The sequence below is a fragment of the Phacochoerus africanus genome, chromosome 2, assembly GCF_016906955.1.
Source record: "Phacochoerus africanus isolate WHEZ1 chromosome 2, ROS_Pafr_v1, whole genome shotgun sequence".
Lineage (NCBI taxonomy): Eukaryota > Metazoa > Chordata > Mammalia > Artiodactyla > Suidae > Phacochoerus > Phacochoerus africanus.
In genome coordinates this window covers 226,197,586-226,216,701 of record NC_062545.1, presented here as the reverse complement: position 1 = coordinate 226,216,701, position 19,116 = coordinate 226,197,586, and the positions used below count along the sequence as shown (strand labels likewise).

At 36.5% G+C, this 19,116-nt stretch overlaps 1 protein-coding gene across 2 annotated transcripts in view; it reads left to right on the top strand.

Annotated features, from left to right (window-relative positions):
* TRPM3 (transient receptor potential cation channel subfamily M member 3) overlaps positions 1-19,116 on the top strand; it is a 529,690-nt gene that overhangs the window by 261,850 nt on the left and 248,724 nt on the right. For both annotated transcript variants that reach the window (XM_047767762.1, XM_047767761.1), the window contains exons 4-5: positions 3,356-3,569; positions 6,993-7,117. In XM_047767762.1, the coding sequence (XP_047623718.1) occupies positions 3,356-3,569; positions 6,993-7,117 (339 nt within the window). The remainder of the gene's footprint in view (positions 1-3,355; positions 3,570-6,992; positions 7,118-19,116) is intronic.

The window sequence follows — 19,116 nt, the reverse complement described above, 5'->3', positions numbered from 1 at the left end:
GGAACTGCTACCTACACTTGCAAGGGCCACACAATTTTAGAAGTATATTTTATACTTTAGATGCTTTTCTTTATTTATTTAGATACTGTATAATTTATATCTCACCTTAGAAGAATATGGGTGTTTATTTAGTAGAGTTTTTGATGAAATAAGAGAGTGATGTTGAGCTCAAGTTATTGAATAACTTGAAAAGCAGCTTCTTAGCACACTTGAGGTGATCACTTTAACAATAAAGGGATAATTGTAAAAGCTTTTATTTAAGAAACACTTGCATTTGCTTCTACCACTGTAATACCCTCTTTCCAGCCCCAAGGCTCCTTTACTTGGCACAAAAGTGCAGGTTGTTGTTGAAGATTTCTTTTGGTAGGTGTCTGAATGTTCTTGCCCTCTGCATGAGAGTTTGTGTACAAAATATTCAATTCCTCACATTGTAAACTCCAGTTAAATTCTGTTGATATAATATACTTAGCTAAAATTGCCAACCTTTACTCTTTCCATTTTGGAATTGGTTTTTACTAAGTAGATCAATATAGGGCCAGCTTGCTAAATTCTAACATTTCCTTGGATTTCCAGTATATGTATATGGGAAACTTTAGCTCTGTGGTATTTAGTGATGATGCAGCTTATTTTATCAAGCTATTTTCATATTTTGTATGTTTTTGCTTCACATTTCAGCTAAACATATTTAAAATATACTTAAACAAAAGAATTGACATATAATCTTTGAGGTTTTTGCAACAATGACATCTCCCAGATCCAAAAATATTATAATAAATTGTCATCTCCTGGATGACCTTATTTATTTATACATCCCAAAGCAGATGTTTGTATGATTACATGGAAGTCTATTATTTTTTGTGGCTATGCAACTTCAACATTATAATACTTAACAAATTCCAAAATTAATCGCTACTTTTCTCTCCCACACAATATATATAGACTTTAGAATGCTTTAACTCTAATTACTGCTCCCTAATTTTTAGCTATATTATCCATTGATTTAGTTCTATCCCTTTCCACTATAAATTAGGCACTATTATCATTTTATATTTTATGCCCAATGCTTTTTAAGATTGACCCTGTATGTGCTAATATCTTTGGTTACCATTATTTCTTGTATTCCAGCTCATCATCCATCTGGGGTCATGTAACTTCTGCCTGCTACATATATTTTTAAATTTCTTTGAGTGAAATCTGCTAGAGATAAATGCTCAGTTCTTGTAGTCTAAAAGTGTCTGTAATAAGCTTTTATTTGGGGAAGATATTTTTGCTGAATTCTATACTGACAGATAATTTCTCTTTGCACACTGAAGACACTATTCTGGCCTCCATTGTAGCTATTGAAATTAAGCCTTTAGTTTCATGACTATTCCTTTGTAGGTGATCTGTCTTTTTTTTCTAGGTCCTCTTGAAGGCTTACCCCTATCTCCCTTTTGTGTTCTCCATGAGGTATCTATGGGTGGGTTTTCTTTTTATTTATCCTACTTGGGATTCATAGAGTTTCCTGGATCTTATAATTGGTATCTTTTAATAATTCTAGGAAATTCCCAATCAGTATCTCTTCAAGTATTGCCTCTTCCCCATTACCTCTTTTCTATCTACAATTCTGATTATCTCCTCTAAAGTTCCCAATTTTTCTTTTATGTTTTCAATTCCTCTATTTTTCTAGGCTGCATCTGGTTTATTTCTCTGGATACATAGTAAGTGTACCTGATCTGTAGTTTTATTTATCCATTGTATTTTCATTCAATTATCACATTTTAATTTCTAGACATTTTGCTTTTTATTCTTTTTCAGATGTATGTCATCATTTTTGCCACCTCTCATTCTTTATTCATATATTCAGTTTTCTCATTTTTTAACATGTTAAATGTAGCTATTTTATATTCTCTGAGCATTTCACTATCTTTGAGGATCTGAGTCTGCTACCTGTTGTGTCTTTTGGTTCTCATTTATGCAGCTTTATTTCCTTGTGTAATTTGAGATTTTATTTTATGTTATTACAATTAAATTCTTATTTTCCCATGGAAATTATTTGAGACCTGGATTGATGATCCATGCCCCCACCAAGAATTTGCATTTGCTTCTGACAGTTATCTGAAGGCATTATGCCACAAAAACCATGGTATATTACATACTCTAATATTTTTCAAACCACACTAAGAGTGTGAATGTGGACCAAAATCTACATAAGGGCCTACTTTTGTTTATATAAATAACCGAAGGAGAATTTTTTTCCCCATCTGAGTAGAATCTGAATTGAAGCAGGCAAGTTTCCTTGTTCTCTTCTTCTGACCATCAGACTTATTTATTTTTCTTCCTTACACTTGAAAGTGGAGGAGCCCTTTGAAGTATCCCAGCTTTATGTCGGGGTCTCTCCCTAAGCCTCCCTATACTGAATTAAACAATTAAAGCACCTTACGATCTCCCACGGTTTAGGAGCAATGCTCAGGACTAAAACTCATTTTGGTTTTTCCTTCCCTCCTGAGGGTCTAGCTCCCACTTGGCTTAAGAATCTGAATATCCTCTCCTCTCATGCCAGCTCAGCAATGCATTTCAAGAGACTTTCAAGTACATCTGCTCAACATTCTGTTTACAGTTAAAAATGAAATATTTATATAGTTAAGCTGAGGCCTAAATGAGTGTTGATATATATATTATACAGATTTTTTATCATTGTATGTATTTATAACATTTTTATATATACTTCCATAACTTTATTTCTAGTTATATCTGGTAATACCTTAATATCTGATACATACTTTCATTTTTTCAACTATTTTTGAAGAATAATTGGCATGACTTTCATCACTTTTCTCTGAAAGATAATACATTTGATATGCAGTTATTTTAGAATTAAGTATAATAAACTATTATTATATTTTAAAATTTCTCATTACATTATGTAGAACTTAGAATTTTTCAGGACCTCTCAAAATAATCTCACAAAAACAGTCATACCTAAATCCAGTTGGTATCAAGGGATTACTTATATTGAAAATATTAGAAACATTTGAACCATTGTACAAATATTAAGGTTGGTAAAATATAAACATGATTTCCTTTCAGCAGAGAACTCATTTCAGGGAAAGCTGTGTTTATACTACATTTTAGAAAGTTAAATAATTCTAAAGGTTGTAGTCATTCACAATTTCAAGGAAACCTTTTAAAATGGTGACTCCCTTTGTCTAATGAAGGCTCTTTTTGTAAAGTAATTGATTTGTCCCTTTTGAAAAATATAATTTCTTCTAAGACATTTTCTTCAAGTAACTACACCTATCATTACAATCAGTAAAGAAAGCAGCCACAGCCAGCCCTTCCTTCTCTCCCTAATCAATGGTGTTTCATCTTCTAGTATGTACGAGTATCTTTCGATACAAAGCCTGATCTCCTCCTACACCTGATGACCAAGGAATGGCAGTTGGAACTTCCTAAGCTGCTCATCTCAGTCCATGGGGGCCTGCAGAATTTTGAACTCCAGCCGAAACTCAAGCAAGTCTTTGGGAAAGGTCTCATCAAAGCAGCCATGACAACTGGAGCATGGATATTTACTGGAGGGGTTAACACAGGTAATTGGAAGTGGGAGAGAAAAGGACAACGTAAGGCGATGAGAATGTTGGGACTAAGATGATTTTCTTCTAAGATTAACTCTATTTGCATCTCCCTACCTCATCGCCTACCCTGTATGTCCCTACTTGCCAGGTTTTTCTCCTTTAACTGATTCTCTCTCCTTCCTTCACCTAAAGTGTAACTGTACTGTCATTTCTCAACCAGGAAGAATTATTTACACATAAGAAACGGGTTGGGATATTTAATACTTGACTATGCAGAATTTGTAAACATGACTAATGGAATTTCACAGGATATTTTCAATACCTCAGTTGCCAAATAGGCATCCAATTATTTTTTAAGGAATAACTTTTGCTCTAAATTGGAGGCTCTGCCTGTGTTCTTTAAGTGAATTTAAGTTTGATGCAAGTAGCTTTAATTTTTGCAAAAGGCAATTTCCCTCTAGGATATAAATTGTGACAGCAAAGTCTGGAGTAGTATGTATTTATTATTTAAAATATTTCATTGAATTAACTCTGCACCAACAGAAGATATACCTCACTTTGAATTCCAAGCAGTTTTTTTTTTTCTACCTGCCAAATGAGTTTATATATTGTGATCCAGGCAGGCTGTCAAGTCAATTCTTACAAACCTACTTAGAGTTAAGTGCTTATCTGCAGAACATTATGAGCATGCAACAGATAATGGAATGGATGCCTACAAATTGTTTTTGACATATTTCCCCAGCTTGAGTTGCAAGTGCCAATTGGAAGAGACAGGCAGTGCTGTAGTAAGTTAATTCAAGTTTATTTCAAGACTCAAAGTCTGCATGTGTGGACACATTTGAAGTCAATGTGGACATTCAAAACAAAGCTCTGGACCAACTAGTTTTAAGGAAAACATTACCTCAATATCATTTATTCATTTGTTTGTAGTTTAGATGATGTTTGAAGGAGACCTGCTCTCAAATTGTCCTCAATACCTAGAATTTGTGGACATTCAGTGCACAGCTCCATGGGAGCATTTCCGCAGTGAACTCTGCAGATCATCCAAGCCTATCCTTGTCCTGTGAAACCCTGACTCAGTCTCTAAACTGACATGATCTTGGAATGACCTGCTCAGACAGCTCTTTACTGTTTATTTTGTGGTAATCAAACATCTGCAAAGCAGTGTTTTTCATGGCTGTTCAGGCTTTAAACTCCAACTTTGACTCACAGCTTAACAGGCATAATTTGCCTATGATTAGTCTTTTACTTTCCTGGCATAATCTTCATTTCCTATAGAGACTGACTCAAGGGTTTCAAAGGAAATGCCTATATATCTTCTGTTTGGGGGAACCTAGACCATTCTTTATTGTTTTTCTTCTTTTGTGAAATGCATCCAAAATCAAAAGAAGGGTTTACAACACAAGTATTGTAAACCAAAGAGTTTACCTCTGTCTTTGTCCAGGCATGGGTTCAAACCAGCACCCAAAGTGAGGTTCTAGTGGTGGCACGCTCAGCTTGGATAAGAAGTAATGGTACAATTGTGGTAGATGGAGGTACGGTCCACCAGGACATTAAACTTCTTATCTAGGACTGGCCCCAAAAGGATATTTGCATATAAAGAGGAAACAATTCAACGCTAGTATTCACAGCTTTACTCTCGTATTTGTTTTTCTTTTTCAGTACTTTCTTAGAAGATCCACAGATGAGCTAGAAAGTGAAATTAATAGTCTTGTCAACACTCCCAGCACAGCTCAATTGTGGATTACTAGCTATTTACACTCTTCCATTATCTGATTTTTTAAAAAATTTGTATTAAAGTATAGTTTGATTTATAATGTTCCTTCAATTTCCAAGGTACAGCGAAGCAACCCAACCATACATACATACATATATATATGTATATATACATTCTTTTTTCTATACTATCTTCTATTATGTTCTAACCCAGAAAACTCTACACAGTTCCCTATGTTGTAGAGTAGGACCCCTTTACCCATCTGTTCTAAAGAGATAGTTTGCATCCACCAACCCCAAACTCCCTGTCCATCCTCTTCTCTCCTCCATCCCTCCTGGCAAACACAAGTCTGCTCTCCATGTCCATGATCTGTTTCTGTTTTATAGACATGATCATTTGTGCCATATTTTAGATTCCATATATAAGTGATACCATTTGGTATTTGTCTTTCTCTTTCTGACTTCTTTCACTTAGTATAAAAAACTCTAGTTCCATCCATGTTACTGCAAATAACATTATTTTGTTTGTTTTATGGCTGAGTAACATTCCATTGTATAAAAGGAATGTTAATATATATAATTCCTTTGTATATATGGAATGTTAATATATAATCTTAATCCATCCGTCTGTCGATTTTTTTTAAAGGAGTCTCTTTCTGTTTGATTTTATGCATATTGTAGAATCGAGTAGTTCATGTGTGTCTGTTATCTTTGTGATTAAATTGCCTGGTATGTTTTGTGAGCTTAGTTAGTTCATTGCTCAATTTCTGACCCCTCACTCTAGGCTAGCACCAAACTGCAATTCTGTTCAATGGAGAAGAAATCAAATCCATCTCAGCTTTCATATAGGAGATGACACTAGGTGTGAATTTTTCCTTGAAGAACAGGTGAAATTTTCCTTGAGGAATATATTTTCTTTGAGAATATATTTTATGACTTCCGTAAAAATGATTACTTAAAAGGGAAGTTAAGATTGGAAATTTTATCTTTTTTGATTGGTTTATAAAAAGATAAAAAGTAGGTTCCCAACTACCTTGTAAACTGAATTTTCTCAGTCTTAACTAAGGTGAGAAAGACTGTGGCAATGGCAAAGCCATTATGACTGAAGAGGAAACTAATTAGAATGATGAAGATTATTTATGCACTTTTAACATAAATTTTCCATAGCCTATGTCAATATTTTCTTTACAAGCAGAGTCTCCACATTATATATCCAAAAATAAGGTGAAATCAAGGTTAAAAAAAATCAGAGCTAAGTAACTACTCTATTTGAATGACTGTAACTCATACACAAGCTGTGGTGTAGATTTAATATAATATTAAATGTGATGCTCTTTATATGCTATAGTCATGCTATTAGTTTTTAGGCATACTAACACTTTATTATGCTTATAATACAAGAAAAAGATTCTCTAAGTTTAAAGAATTGTATTTACTCTTTTGACAGACACTATATGCATCTTTTTTCATACCAAATAGAATAAGAAATGCATTGATAGAGTTCATATACAAGTCCAGCAAGTGTATCTGGCATCAGAGCTACAAGTTTATGTTCTCTTCTGAATAGGTTTATGTTCTCTCCTGTAGTCTGTATAGAAATGTGTCAAAATTCCATATTCAGTGAGTTTAATCATAGGAAAAACAGTCATCACAATTTCCTTTAGAACAATGGAAAGTAATTGCTTTAAAATATAAAAGTAATCCTTCTCTTTTTCTTCCCAGGTGTTATTCGTCACGTTGGAGATGCTTTGAAGGACCATGCATCTAAGTCTCGAGGCAAGATATGTACCATAGGTATTGCCCCTTGGGGAATTGTGGAAAACCAGGAGGACCTAATTGGAAGAGATGTAAGTCCTGGGAGTTGCCCCTGTGTGTGACTTCTCACAGAGGTGATATCAAAAGAGTGAAATAAAATTAAATTTCAAAATATGCATATTACAGTCCTCTGTTAGACTCCACCTCCCAAAATGAAACTGATGTTAGGAATAGCCAATGGGAGAAAATTTATTTTCCAAAAGCTATATGATCAGGAAAGGTCCTTAGTAAGACTTACCAACTACCTTCTTGGGTTGAATCGCCCATTAGATTTTGCAAGTTCTCTTGGGACAGTTTTGCTGAGATCAATTAAGGACATGAAATCATTGAATGATGCATTGAATGAGGACTCTTCTCACTCCACTGACTCTTTGTTATCTGAATGTCCTTCACCTAGAATAGGGGGCTACAGAGGGAGAGTTGATCCATTCGAACTTGTGGCTCCCCTGGTAGGCCTTTCTTTGCTAAATGCTTGAGTGATGTGTAGGCACAGTGGGATCTTTATTTCCCACTTTGGAACTACTCAGATGCCCTTGACCAGATTAGCAGGGTGTCTTTTCTGTTCTGATGTCTAGAGCCACAGATTGTCCAATCAATCAACAACTTTGCCAGAGAGAATTTGGTCTCATTCTTTCAGTCATCATCTTATGTCTAGTTCTTCCAGGGTTCCTTGTTTTGTTTGTTTAAAACCACAAACAGGTCATTCTCTATCTCCTTTATAGGGTTTTTCTCTTACACTAACAACCAGCATTTTTTCCCTATGTAACACTTTCCAAATTCCATTGATTTAAAAGTTATAGTTAAACTATGTGCACAGATTGCCATGCATTATTTTCCCCAATAATTTTAGCAATTATTTTAGCAACTTATTTTTCCCCTATAATTTCAGCAATTAATTATTTATCAATGCTTCTCTATATCAGATCAATGCAATCCTCCCTGACCAATCAAGGCCTACCATAGAGTGTAATATATGTGCTTAGCAATTTCTCTAAGTAAGATGAGGTGTTTCTGAGCCATTTTTTTTTAAATCAAAGAAGCTGAGAAGTAACTAGTCTGAAACTGCTTCTTCTATCGTGTTGTAATATAGTGAAACCGTCTTATTTCAGTTTAACATATAATGTGCATGTTTTTAAAATGCGATGCAAAATTCTTTTAATTTAAAAATCAAATATCATGAGTTCCCTGGTGGTCTAGAAGTTGAAGATCCAGTGTTGTCACTGCTGAGACTTGGACCGCTACTGTGGCATAGGTTTGATCCTGGGCCTGGAAACTTCCACATGCTATGGCTGTGGCCAAAAAAATAAAAATTAAGAAAAAATCAAATATGAAATGCAAGCAGCAAACAAACACTCTTTGAATCCTTCAGAACCTTTACTTTAAATGATAAGAAATATCTATATCTATGCTACAAAATCACCTGTAGAAACATGAATTTATCCAGAATGTGTAGAATAAGGAACGAGATAATTTTAGTTAAGAGAATATTACACTGATAAAATTTACTTACTGTTTTATATCACAAACAAATTGATCATCTCAAGCTGTAATCGCCTAAGTGTTATGTTGGCAGAACTGACTGGAAAAGTAATATTAAATTTTCAGAGTATCTGGGACTAATCTTTGATGGAATGTGTTTGGGTTAATATTTCCCTTAGAGTCCAAGTTGTCTTTTAATTATACATCAATTGTGAACTAGAACAAATATAGCTCTTAAAGAATTAGAATATGCTGAAATACCCCAAATACCAAAAGCATCTAATAGTTCATTTTATTAACAAGTGAGTTGACTATTTAAAATATTGTGATGATTAGGACGTCATTTTAAAACATATAGTTTCAGCATCTCTCTTATACACCTGAGTTGTTATTCAATTTTTTTTTTTTGGTGGGGGGGAACCATTTTGAAACTTTCTCATGTGGATGAGCTATGAGTAAATGGTAGCTGATTGTTACTTTATTCAAGATATAAGAGCTATTCATTTGCCAAACATTTGCAGAGAATGCTGACCTACTGCCTTTCTGTGTCGTTTTGTTTATAGAAAGACAATAGTTATATTTTATTTACTTGCCTTGCTGGGTTGGAAGAATCACCCCTAATTCATTTTCCTCCAATTCTAGCTTTTTTACCTCTGATTTCACCTCCTCTTGTGCTCCTCTTTTTCACTCTCCTTTTCTTTCTTTCTTCCTGTATTTCTTACTGGCTCTGACTCAATAGGAACGTATGTGTATCTGTGCTGATGGGACTCACTTATGTTATGTGACTTCCCAATGAAAAAGTAGTCTTGATCCCAGTGCAGAGGGCAGAAAAAGCCACGTCTAAGTTCATCAAAGTGTTCACATTCATTGTCCCTGCTCTCAGGGGTCTAATAAAGGCAAACCATGACTCATAAAGATCCAAGTGAGCTGTAGAGAGTCCAGGAAAAGGAAATAAAATTGACAGGTTATAGAGAGCACAGGCAAAATAGTTGCATTTTTGTTGTTTTTAGTAAATCTTTGAAAAAATTCAACCACTATGGCATATTTCCCCCTGAATTGAGGGGCCAGAATACACATAGGATTTCTCAGGCTCTTGAATAATAATACAGTTTGTTTTTCAAGTTGTTAAATTATTTGGATCAGAAGTGCTGGTTTTGGTGTATAGGATTTATGGCATGGCTTGAGGGACATTTTAATACATGTTTATTATTCAAAGGCGATAATTTAACAGGAATGATGTTAGGCTCTCATAAAAAGAAGTATTTGAATGAAATATTGGTGATCACTGGTGAAAATCCCCCTAAAATTCATTAAAATAGAAGTGTTGTCTGGTCATCTTAAGTAGTTACAGTTTTCACAGCTAACTTCTGCCCTGTTTCTTCCATTTTATATAAACAAACTCATATGTAATAAACATCAAAAAAAAAAAAAGAAACCTTTTAGCATCAGCTATCAGGTAGCAGAAAAAAGCAACTAACATATTATTAAAAATCCTTACCACTTCAGAATTCTATCAGAATGCAATCATTTAAAAAAATAGGATTGTTGCATTTTTGATCAAATGGCTGTCTATATTCCAGAATAAGATTGAAGTGGCACAGTATAAATGTCAAGGAAAATCTTAAGAAATTTACTGGACATAAATAAAAATATAAGGATAAAAGAAATGCTCTAGATCTTATGCCAGATATTTTATCGCAGTAGCTTAGTATCTAAACTGATAGAAAATATAGTTCATCTTATTTCCATGACTCCGGCTTTCAGAGGAGCACTTTTAGAAGCTGAACATTCTAATACTACCGGAGCTATTTTATTAATAGAAGTAGTATACATCACAGTTGTTATTCATCTTCGAAGGTGAATATTCCCTTGCAATGTGTAACATAAAGGCAAATTGGAGCCCTAAAAATAAAGAAGAAAGATTAATTTGCTCTAGGTTCTGCTTCTAGATATCCTGAAACATTTACCCAAGTCTTATCTCTTAACTATACTTTAAAGATACAAGGCATGTATTTTTGGATTTTGAGTTCAACATAGAGTCACACACACATAGTAGTTTCTCAGTAAATATTGATAGAGATGCATTGGTCATGATGAAACTCAGACTTTGGGGAAAATAAACATTGTGGAACAAACGTGGTAAATCTTGTCTAGTTCACAGCTTTACCACAACTTCTTCTCGACTCATATTATAGAGCTTGATCATACTATATTGAAAATATACTATATTTTTTTCCCTCAAAAAAATTGAGGGATTTTTTTTTAAACCAAGCATTCTGAATATAAAACTATTTTCTTACATAGCAGTTCAGGTTGGGAGTTGGATGTGAAATTTCTACATGTTGGTTCTGGAGGCAAGGAAATACCGGATGAGAACAGGCCCTTCTCTAACCCCTTTGAAAGATGCATGCTCCCCCAACTGAGTGATAGAACTAACCTTGATTCTTTTACGTTTACGTACATTCAGCTCTGTTTAATCAAATCTTTCAATGAATAGATCAAAACAACAGACTTGGTAAGGAATAATGCTATGAATGCTGAGATGGTAACAGTTTTTTTGCCTTGCCATTAGACCTGAAAATGAATATTGTTCAGCACTTAAGGTTAACTACTTCTCCATGATTCTCTATTATTCCTGCTGCCTTTTCTTCTGTTGACCAGGATCCTACACTTTGGTCAAACTAAGTTCAAGGCTTCCTTCCACCAAGACAGCTTCCCTGATTTCACCCATGATATCATATCCCTGATTATAATTCTCCCACACCCATCTTCTTCCCAAGCTGAATTAAAAACTTCTTAAAATAGGGATTAAATTGTTTTCTTTGTTGTTAACCACTAGCCTAATATTTTTGCATGACCGTGAGGCATTGACATGTCACTTAAACTCTCTAAGAATTGATTTCTTTATCTCTAAATGGACTATAAAAACACTTTCTCATCTGTCTTTGTACAACTTCTATGAGCATAATCATAATAAAAGTAATTGTAATTTATTGAGCTCTTATTTGAGGAAGCTCTTTGTGATTACATGTGTTAGTCTTCTGAGGTATATATTATCCCATAAGGAAACTAAATAAGGATTAGAGCCAAGATCCACTTTTAACTAGCCCATACTTTTAACTAGTAGTATACGCTTAATGAGTAATATAGGGAGTTACCATTGGGCTCAGCAGTAGCGAACCTGACTAGAATCTATGAGGATGCGAGTTCGATCCCTGGCCTTGCTCAGTGGGTTAAGTATCCTGTATTGCCATGAGCTATGGTGTAGATCACAATGTGGCTCAGATCCAGCATTGCTGTGGCTGTGGTATAGGCTGGCGGCTACAGCTCTGATTCAACCCCTGGACTGGGAAGTTCCATATGCTGTGGGTGTGGCCCTAAAAAAAAGTAATACATAAGAAAATATATAATGATATTATGTTTTAATTGTTAGTTGAGGTACCAGCAGATATTTTATGCCTATTAATTGAATGCAAAAGTAGACTCAGTGAGAGTGACCAGAGCCCTTTTCTTTGTCCCTAAATACTCTCAATTTAGAATGAAGATTATGAAAGTGTTACCAGTATAAAGTCAAGAAAGAAGTTCTAATGAACTATGATTTTCATATGACTCATTTCATACTTAGATTCTCTTTTTTTTTCCGTCTTGTCTTTTGTCTTTTTTTTAGGGTCACACCCACGGCATATGGAGGTTCCCGAGGTAGGGGTCCAATTGGAGCTGTTGCTGTCAGCCTATGCCAGAGCCACAGCAATGCCAGATCTGAACCACATCTTCGACCTACACCATAGCTCACAGCAATGCCGGATCCTTAACCCACTGAGTGAGTCCAGGGATCGAACCTGCAACCTCATGATTCCTAGTCGGATTTGTTTCTGCTGCGCCATGACGGGAACTCCCATACTTAGATTCTTGCAAATGGATTAGCAATGAGATCCTGATGTGTAACACTGGGAACTATGGCTGGTCACTTACGATGGAGCATGATAATATGAGAAAAAGGAGTCTATACATGTATGTGTAACTAGGTCACCATGCTGTACAGTAGAAAATTGACACAACACTGTAAACGAGCTATAATGGGAAAAAATAAAAATCATTATATATACATAAAAAAAAAGAAAACAATTTGACCAGAATTGTTTAAGGTAACTGAACAGCTTCAGAAGCCTTTGTGATTAGTATTTTCCCAAATTTAGATTAACAAAGCACATGCCAAATGAAAAATCTAGACACGATCACAAGAAAAAGCACTTTTCATTTTAACTTGAGGATGAAAATTGTGTTAGGTTAGATTTCCAACACATCATCTTATGTGGTTATTAAATTATCTTGACATTCAGTGATATCTTCTATTTTCCCTAAACTGCATTTATTCTCAGAATTTTATAACCTTTAAGAATTGTTACATTTAATTGGAAAGTGTTCTTTTGATAATAATTTTTATATTTTAAGCCAAGAAAAAACAAGTTTAAAATGCAATTGCTTGATAATTCTGGTATAATTTTCAACTCAGTACATTTTCACTTACTTCTAATGCACACAAAATATGATTTCACATTGTAAACTCAGAAAACATCCAAGTAGTGTCTTTGCATGGAGTTTATTGAATTTCTATGGCTAGATTAGATAAGATATATTTGGAAGACGTGAGAGAAGACGTTGAGAGGAGACCCACCCAAGTCTGTACAGTTATAAGGGAGGCGATGCCACCTAAAGCCAGATCATACTCAGATTCAGGGCTACCTTCGGTTACATGGAGAATACAGTTTCAGTGAACTGAACACAATGAGATGAAATAACTTGCCCAATTTACGTAACCAATAAATCGTGTAGCTGGGATGTAAACCTAGGCATCCACTTCTCAAGGTCATATTCTTACGTATTATGTGTATTACTTCTCCATATAAGAGCAACTATCATTTATTTGAGTTCATATGCATATCACTTCATGAGTTTTATATGTCATTGAATCCTTACAATGCCCCAATGAGGTGGTTATAATCATCATTCATCTCCATTTACAAATGGAGACACTGAGACACAAAAAGTAAATAACCTGCTTATGATCACCTGCCTGACAAATGTGTAAGCATAGGAGTCAGCTAATCTGCTGAATGAGGAAGGACGGTGTTTGAGGGTGAGACTGTGAGGAGAATGGAGGATGGTAGTCATAGCTCCAGCGGAGAACAGGAACCAGAGCTGATCAGAGCCCATGGATGGAATGCCAGGCAGTTCAGAGGACCCAAGGGCACTAGAGGTCATGAAATTACGATGCTTCAGTGAACAAGGGAAGAGAAGACATTTTGAAGGCTCAAAGAAGATAATCATAGTACACTATTATATTAGTTATGTATCACTGTATAACTCATTACTCCAAAACTTAATAGCTTAAAATACCTTTATTATCTCACACTTTCTGCAAATTAGGAATTTGTGAATGGCTTGGGGTCTGGGTAGTTCTGGCTTGGGGTCGCTCTTAAGATCATTGTCAAGATATCGGTTGTAGCTGCAACATCTGAAGGACTGCAGTGGGGCTATAGCACCCACTTCTGAGATGACTCACTGGGTTTCACCACGTGGGTGTCCCCAAAAGGCTGCCCTCTTTTTTTGTTTTTCTTTTTTCTTTTTAGGGCCGTACCTGCGGCATATGGAGGTTCCCAGGCTAGGGGTCTAATTGGAGCTACAGCTGCTGGCCAACAGCCACAGCCATGGCAATACCAGATCCAAGCTGCATCTGTACCCTACACCACACCCCACAGCAAAGCCGGATCCTTAACTCACTGAGGCTAGGGATTGAACCCACAACCTCATGGTCAGATTCATTTCTGCTGTATCACTATGGGAACTCCCCAAAAGGCTGCCTTCTTAACAGGGCAGCTGACTTCCCCCAGAGTAAGTGGTCTAAGAGAGAATGAAGAGGAACCCTTTTATGACCTAGTTTTGCAAGCCACACACCATTATTTCTGCTTTACTCTTGTTAGAAGTGAACTACTGAATCCAACCAGACTAAGAGAAGATTTTTTTCAAAGAATTTCTGGACATATTTTAAAATTCACCCACATTGGTGCATGGTAATTTCTAAAGCAAGTAATTCCTTTCAGAACTCAGGGCCTTTTCCCACAACCAGTAAGCCCTGTGTCTGAATGATATATGGTCCCCCTCAGGACAGGACAGAGGGAGATGAGCCTATTCGAGTGAAAAGCCTAAAATGAGGACGGTGCAGCTCTCTAAAGCCCAGGAGTTGAGGAACACATTTTCAAAGTTCTGCAGGAAGATGTAACTGTTCCTCCCATGGATTTTATTGGGAGTCACGCAGCTAAAGTATCTGGGCGCTCTTTGGAGATGGATTCCCCGAGTTTGCTACTTTCTTGTTTGGATTGCTGAGCTGAGAAGCTCTGGGTTTCAATATGACCCTGCTTTATACCTAGACTTACAACTGAGCTGCCTGAATGGGAAATAACAAGCCAGTATCCCCGCTAGCTCAGGCCTCGCTATGATTTTGAGAATACAGAGGGCCTTTCATTTATTTACTAATTTTTATTTCGCTCTCTCAGTCCCATTTTCCTTTATCTCAGACACAGAGGTTGTTTCTCACTTCTCCGCAATAACCCCCTCATCCCTCCCGGAAATATACCTGATCCTAAGAGAATCTTGCCATTCTTGTTGTCTCTCTCTTTCCAAAATACAAACCCCATTTGGATGCCTGCTGGTGCTTTTTCCTAACCTCTATCTACTCTACAGGTCTAGAGGGCGCATGTGGAAATAATCTGATCAGCTGTCAGAAGGATTTTAATGCCCAGCTGAGCCACTGACCAACAGCAAAACCAATTATTATATCCTTTATAAATTTAAAATCAGGCTTGGTCCTCTGTCTTCCTTCTAAATGTCCCCTGGCCTGTACTGGAATTTAAGATCTAAATGGGATATAGAGAAAACAGTGTGGTTAGTGGGGCAAATTTGGCCAAGACACTTCCCTTCTCTGAGCCTCTATAGTTTCATCTTTAAAAGAAGCATGAGGAGTTCTCCTAAGGTGCAGCTGTTTAAGGATCTGGCATTGTCAGTGCAGTGGCTTGGTTTGCTATGGTGTCATGAGTTCAGTCACTGGCCTAGGAACTTCCACATGCTATGGGCACAGCCAAAATAAAATAAAATAAAGTGGAGTTCCCATGTGGTGCAGCAGAAATGAATCTGACTAGGAACCATGAGGTTGCGGGTTCCATCCCTGGCCTCGCTCAGTGGGTTAAGGATCCGGTGTTGATGTGAGCGATATAGGTCACAGACATGGCTTGGATCTGGCGTTGCTGTGGCTATGGCATAGACTGGCAGCTGCAGCTCCGATCGGACCCCTAGCCTGGGAACCTCCATATGCTGCAGGTGCAGCCCTAAAAAGACAAAAGACTAAATAAATAAATAAATAAATAAAAATAAAATAAGCACAGAATGGATTAATCCATGTAAAAGTGTCTATCACAGTGCCTGGCATACAATAAGTGGTCAATGAATGCTAAGTTTTCTTTCTGCCTAAAATTATAATCATAACGTTATTAGAAGGGAAGGAATAAACTACACATCCCCTAACCTATTATCATCTGGGCAGGTTGATACATATCTTCACCAGGTAATAAGGTCTGGGATTGAAGAAGGCCTGTGACTGATGACTTCACAACCTGATTTAGCTCAATTTAGTTATGTTCAGGAAAGGAGTCACAGGTACCCAAACTGACCTTGCATTGTGGAAAGCACAACAACATGGAAGAGATCCCATGACATGAGCAAACTTTTTTTGTAGCCGACAGACATGGAAGTTCATTGTTCTGTACTAACTTGTAAAAAACATTTTTTTTTCTTTGTCTTTTGAGGGCCACACCCACAGCATATGGAGTTTCCTAGGCTAGAGGTTGAATCACAGCTGTAGCTGCTGCCCAGATCCAAGCTGCATCTACAACTTACACCACATCTCATGGCAATGCTGGACCTTAACCCACGGAGCAAGGCCAGGGACTGAACCTGCATCCCCATGGATACTAGTCAGATACATTTCTGATTTGAGCCATGGCAGGAACTCTGCCAATGTATTTTTTAAATACAGGCTGTCCAGACTCAATTTTGAGATAGAAAGCCTTCAGAAATTCTAGTCAATTCCTCTACCTTACAGATGAGAAAACTGCTATCCAAAAGTTTCTTTCCTTATCTATTTGAACATTTTGAACATTTATTGTGAAATGTTACTTAGATTCAAGATTATGTCTCCTCAAACCCATCCAATACTTACCACATACATTTCCTAGAGAAATTCTGAATGAGTTGTGAGTGAATGAATGAATAAATTCAAAGACTTGCCCAAGGTCACAAATTAGTACTTAGAGGAACTATAACTTAAAATCTCATCTCCTGACTTCCCACTAAGTACTCCTGGGTGAGATCAGAACATGCATGAAAATAACTAGGAAAACTCAGGCAGGTGTCATAGATCAGGTCCCAAAGTGTTTAAGCTCATCCGTATAGAATAAATACAGCACACTGGCATGTGAACAGGTTTGGGTTTTTCCACAATGTCTCTAATCAGTTCTCTCCTGGCAGCAATAGTGACCCTACAAGTGCCTTTTATAAAAGCCCTCCAAATTATTAACTCCTTAAACAGTTTTTCTTATATTCCCTTTTGTTGCAGAGTAAAGGTATACAGAGCCCTTGGAACAGGCCACCAATCAGCCAGTACAAATTGGTGTACAATAGATTAATGAGAGAAAATTTCTCTTAGATACCCTTGAGGGACAAATGGAAAAGGCAAGATGTCATTCCTTAGAGGTAATGGCCCATGATACCCAAAGAGCATCAAGTATCTAAAATCCATTTCTAAGCAAATTTCCTCTTTGGGTATAGATACCACTGTAGTTACCCACCATGAAAAATCACTTGGTATGTAGGCCTTTCAGACACCAGTCAACCTTTCTCAACCCAGATTCCTCCTTTGAACTGTAAAACACAGAAAGTGATTGGAGTGACTCTCTTCTCAGTACTTTCAAGAATGGTACACGACCTGGACCACCCTATATTCTTAGGAGAGAAGATGATCCATTACACAGAACGAATACTGCAGGGCATTAGGACTTGATTTTCTCAGGAAACACTGACTCAGAAACACTGGCTCAGTGCTATTATAATCTGTATACCTGTATGTCACAAGCATGTCACAGTTGTTCTTCCTACACATATGTGCACACGCACACACACACTTCCAAAAAACCCCTCTTTTTAGGAGCTCTTAACAGTGAAGGTGGATGCATTACCTCCAGGATTTTGTCAGAGGGAAAAAATTCATTTGTATTCGTGTGATATGAAGACATTATTTTTTCTATTTGAAAAACATAACGGGAAGATCAGCAAATCTTTTGTAGATATGCAAATGGTAACTGGAACAAAAATAGACTCTTGGTATGTTTGTTATGAAGAATATTAAGTGCTTACTATAGGCAAGTGAAACCAAAATGCATTCCTCTGAAGGATTTGGGAAGTTATTTCCAACTCTGCTATTAGTCAACAAATATTTCCAGAACATCACTGTCTTAAATGACCTAGGAAGGTATGAAAAGAAAAAACACTGCATATTTTGCCAACTGATTACTAATTTTTTCTTTACTTATATTGATTGATTTAAATCCCTGCATAAAAGAAAAGTCAGTGATTTGCCTACCATCGTTTAATTTTGTTCACTAGTTTGCAACTGAAAAATGAGTTTATAGATGGTAAAATAAAGCAGAACTTGAGAAGGAATTCACATTTATAGATTTCCTGCTAGGAGCCAGGCATGGTGCCAGGACTTTGCATATAGAATCTCATCTAACCCCCAGGAGGTAAGTGTTTTTATCATCTCCCTTTTACAGATTAAAAATGTGAGACTCAGATTCACACAGCCATTGACAGAACTGGAATTCAAATAGATTTGCATGGAGTTCCTGCTGTGGCACAGTGGATTAAGGATCCAGCATTGTCTCTGTGGTGGCCCAGGTCATTGCTCAGGTGTAGGTTCGATTTCTGGCCCAGGAATTTCTATATGCCGTGGGTGCAGAAGAAAAAAAAAAAAGAAGAAGATTTCCATGGCTCACGTTCAGGATCGTCCCAGAATTCAGCATATCTTCCTCCAAAGATGACTGCAGAATAAATTAGGATATTTTACTTATTTTCAGATTTACAGTTATTCAGTAGACAGAAATCTCTGCCAAAATATGACCACCTTTAACTTATCTTCACATACGATCTAAAGCAGTAGGGAGCAGTAAGATAAAGAAATTAAAATTCATGAGTGACACTATAAACTTGACCTTCTTACTGTGGCTAATTCAAATGTACAGTATTCCCAAAGAGCTGGCATTTCATGTTCCAAAAGAAAAGAAGGTCAAAAGTCAGAAGACTAAAGCACCAGTGTCCTTAGAATCTGTGGTGAGAGCAACAGATATATAGAAAATAGTCTGATGATTTAATTACATTCTTTTAATCTCAGATAGTGGTGATATGTCACCTTGGCCCAGACTCATTTTCACTCCTTTATTCATTT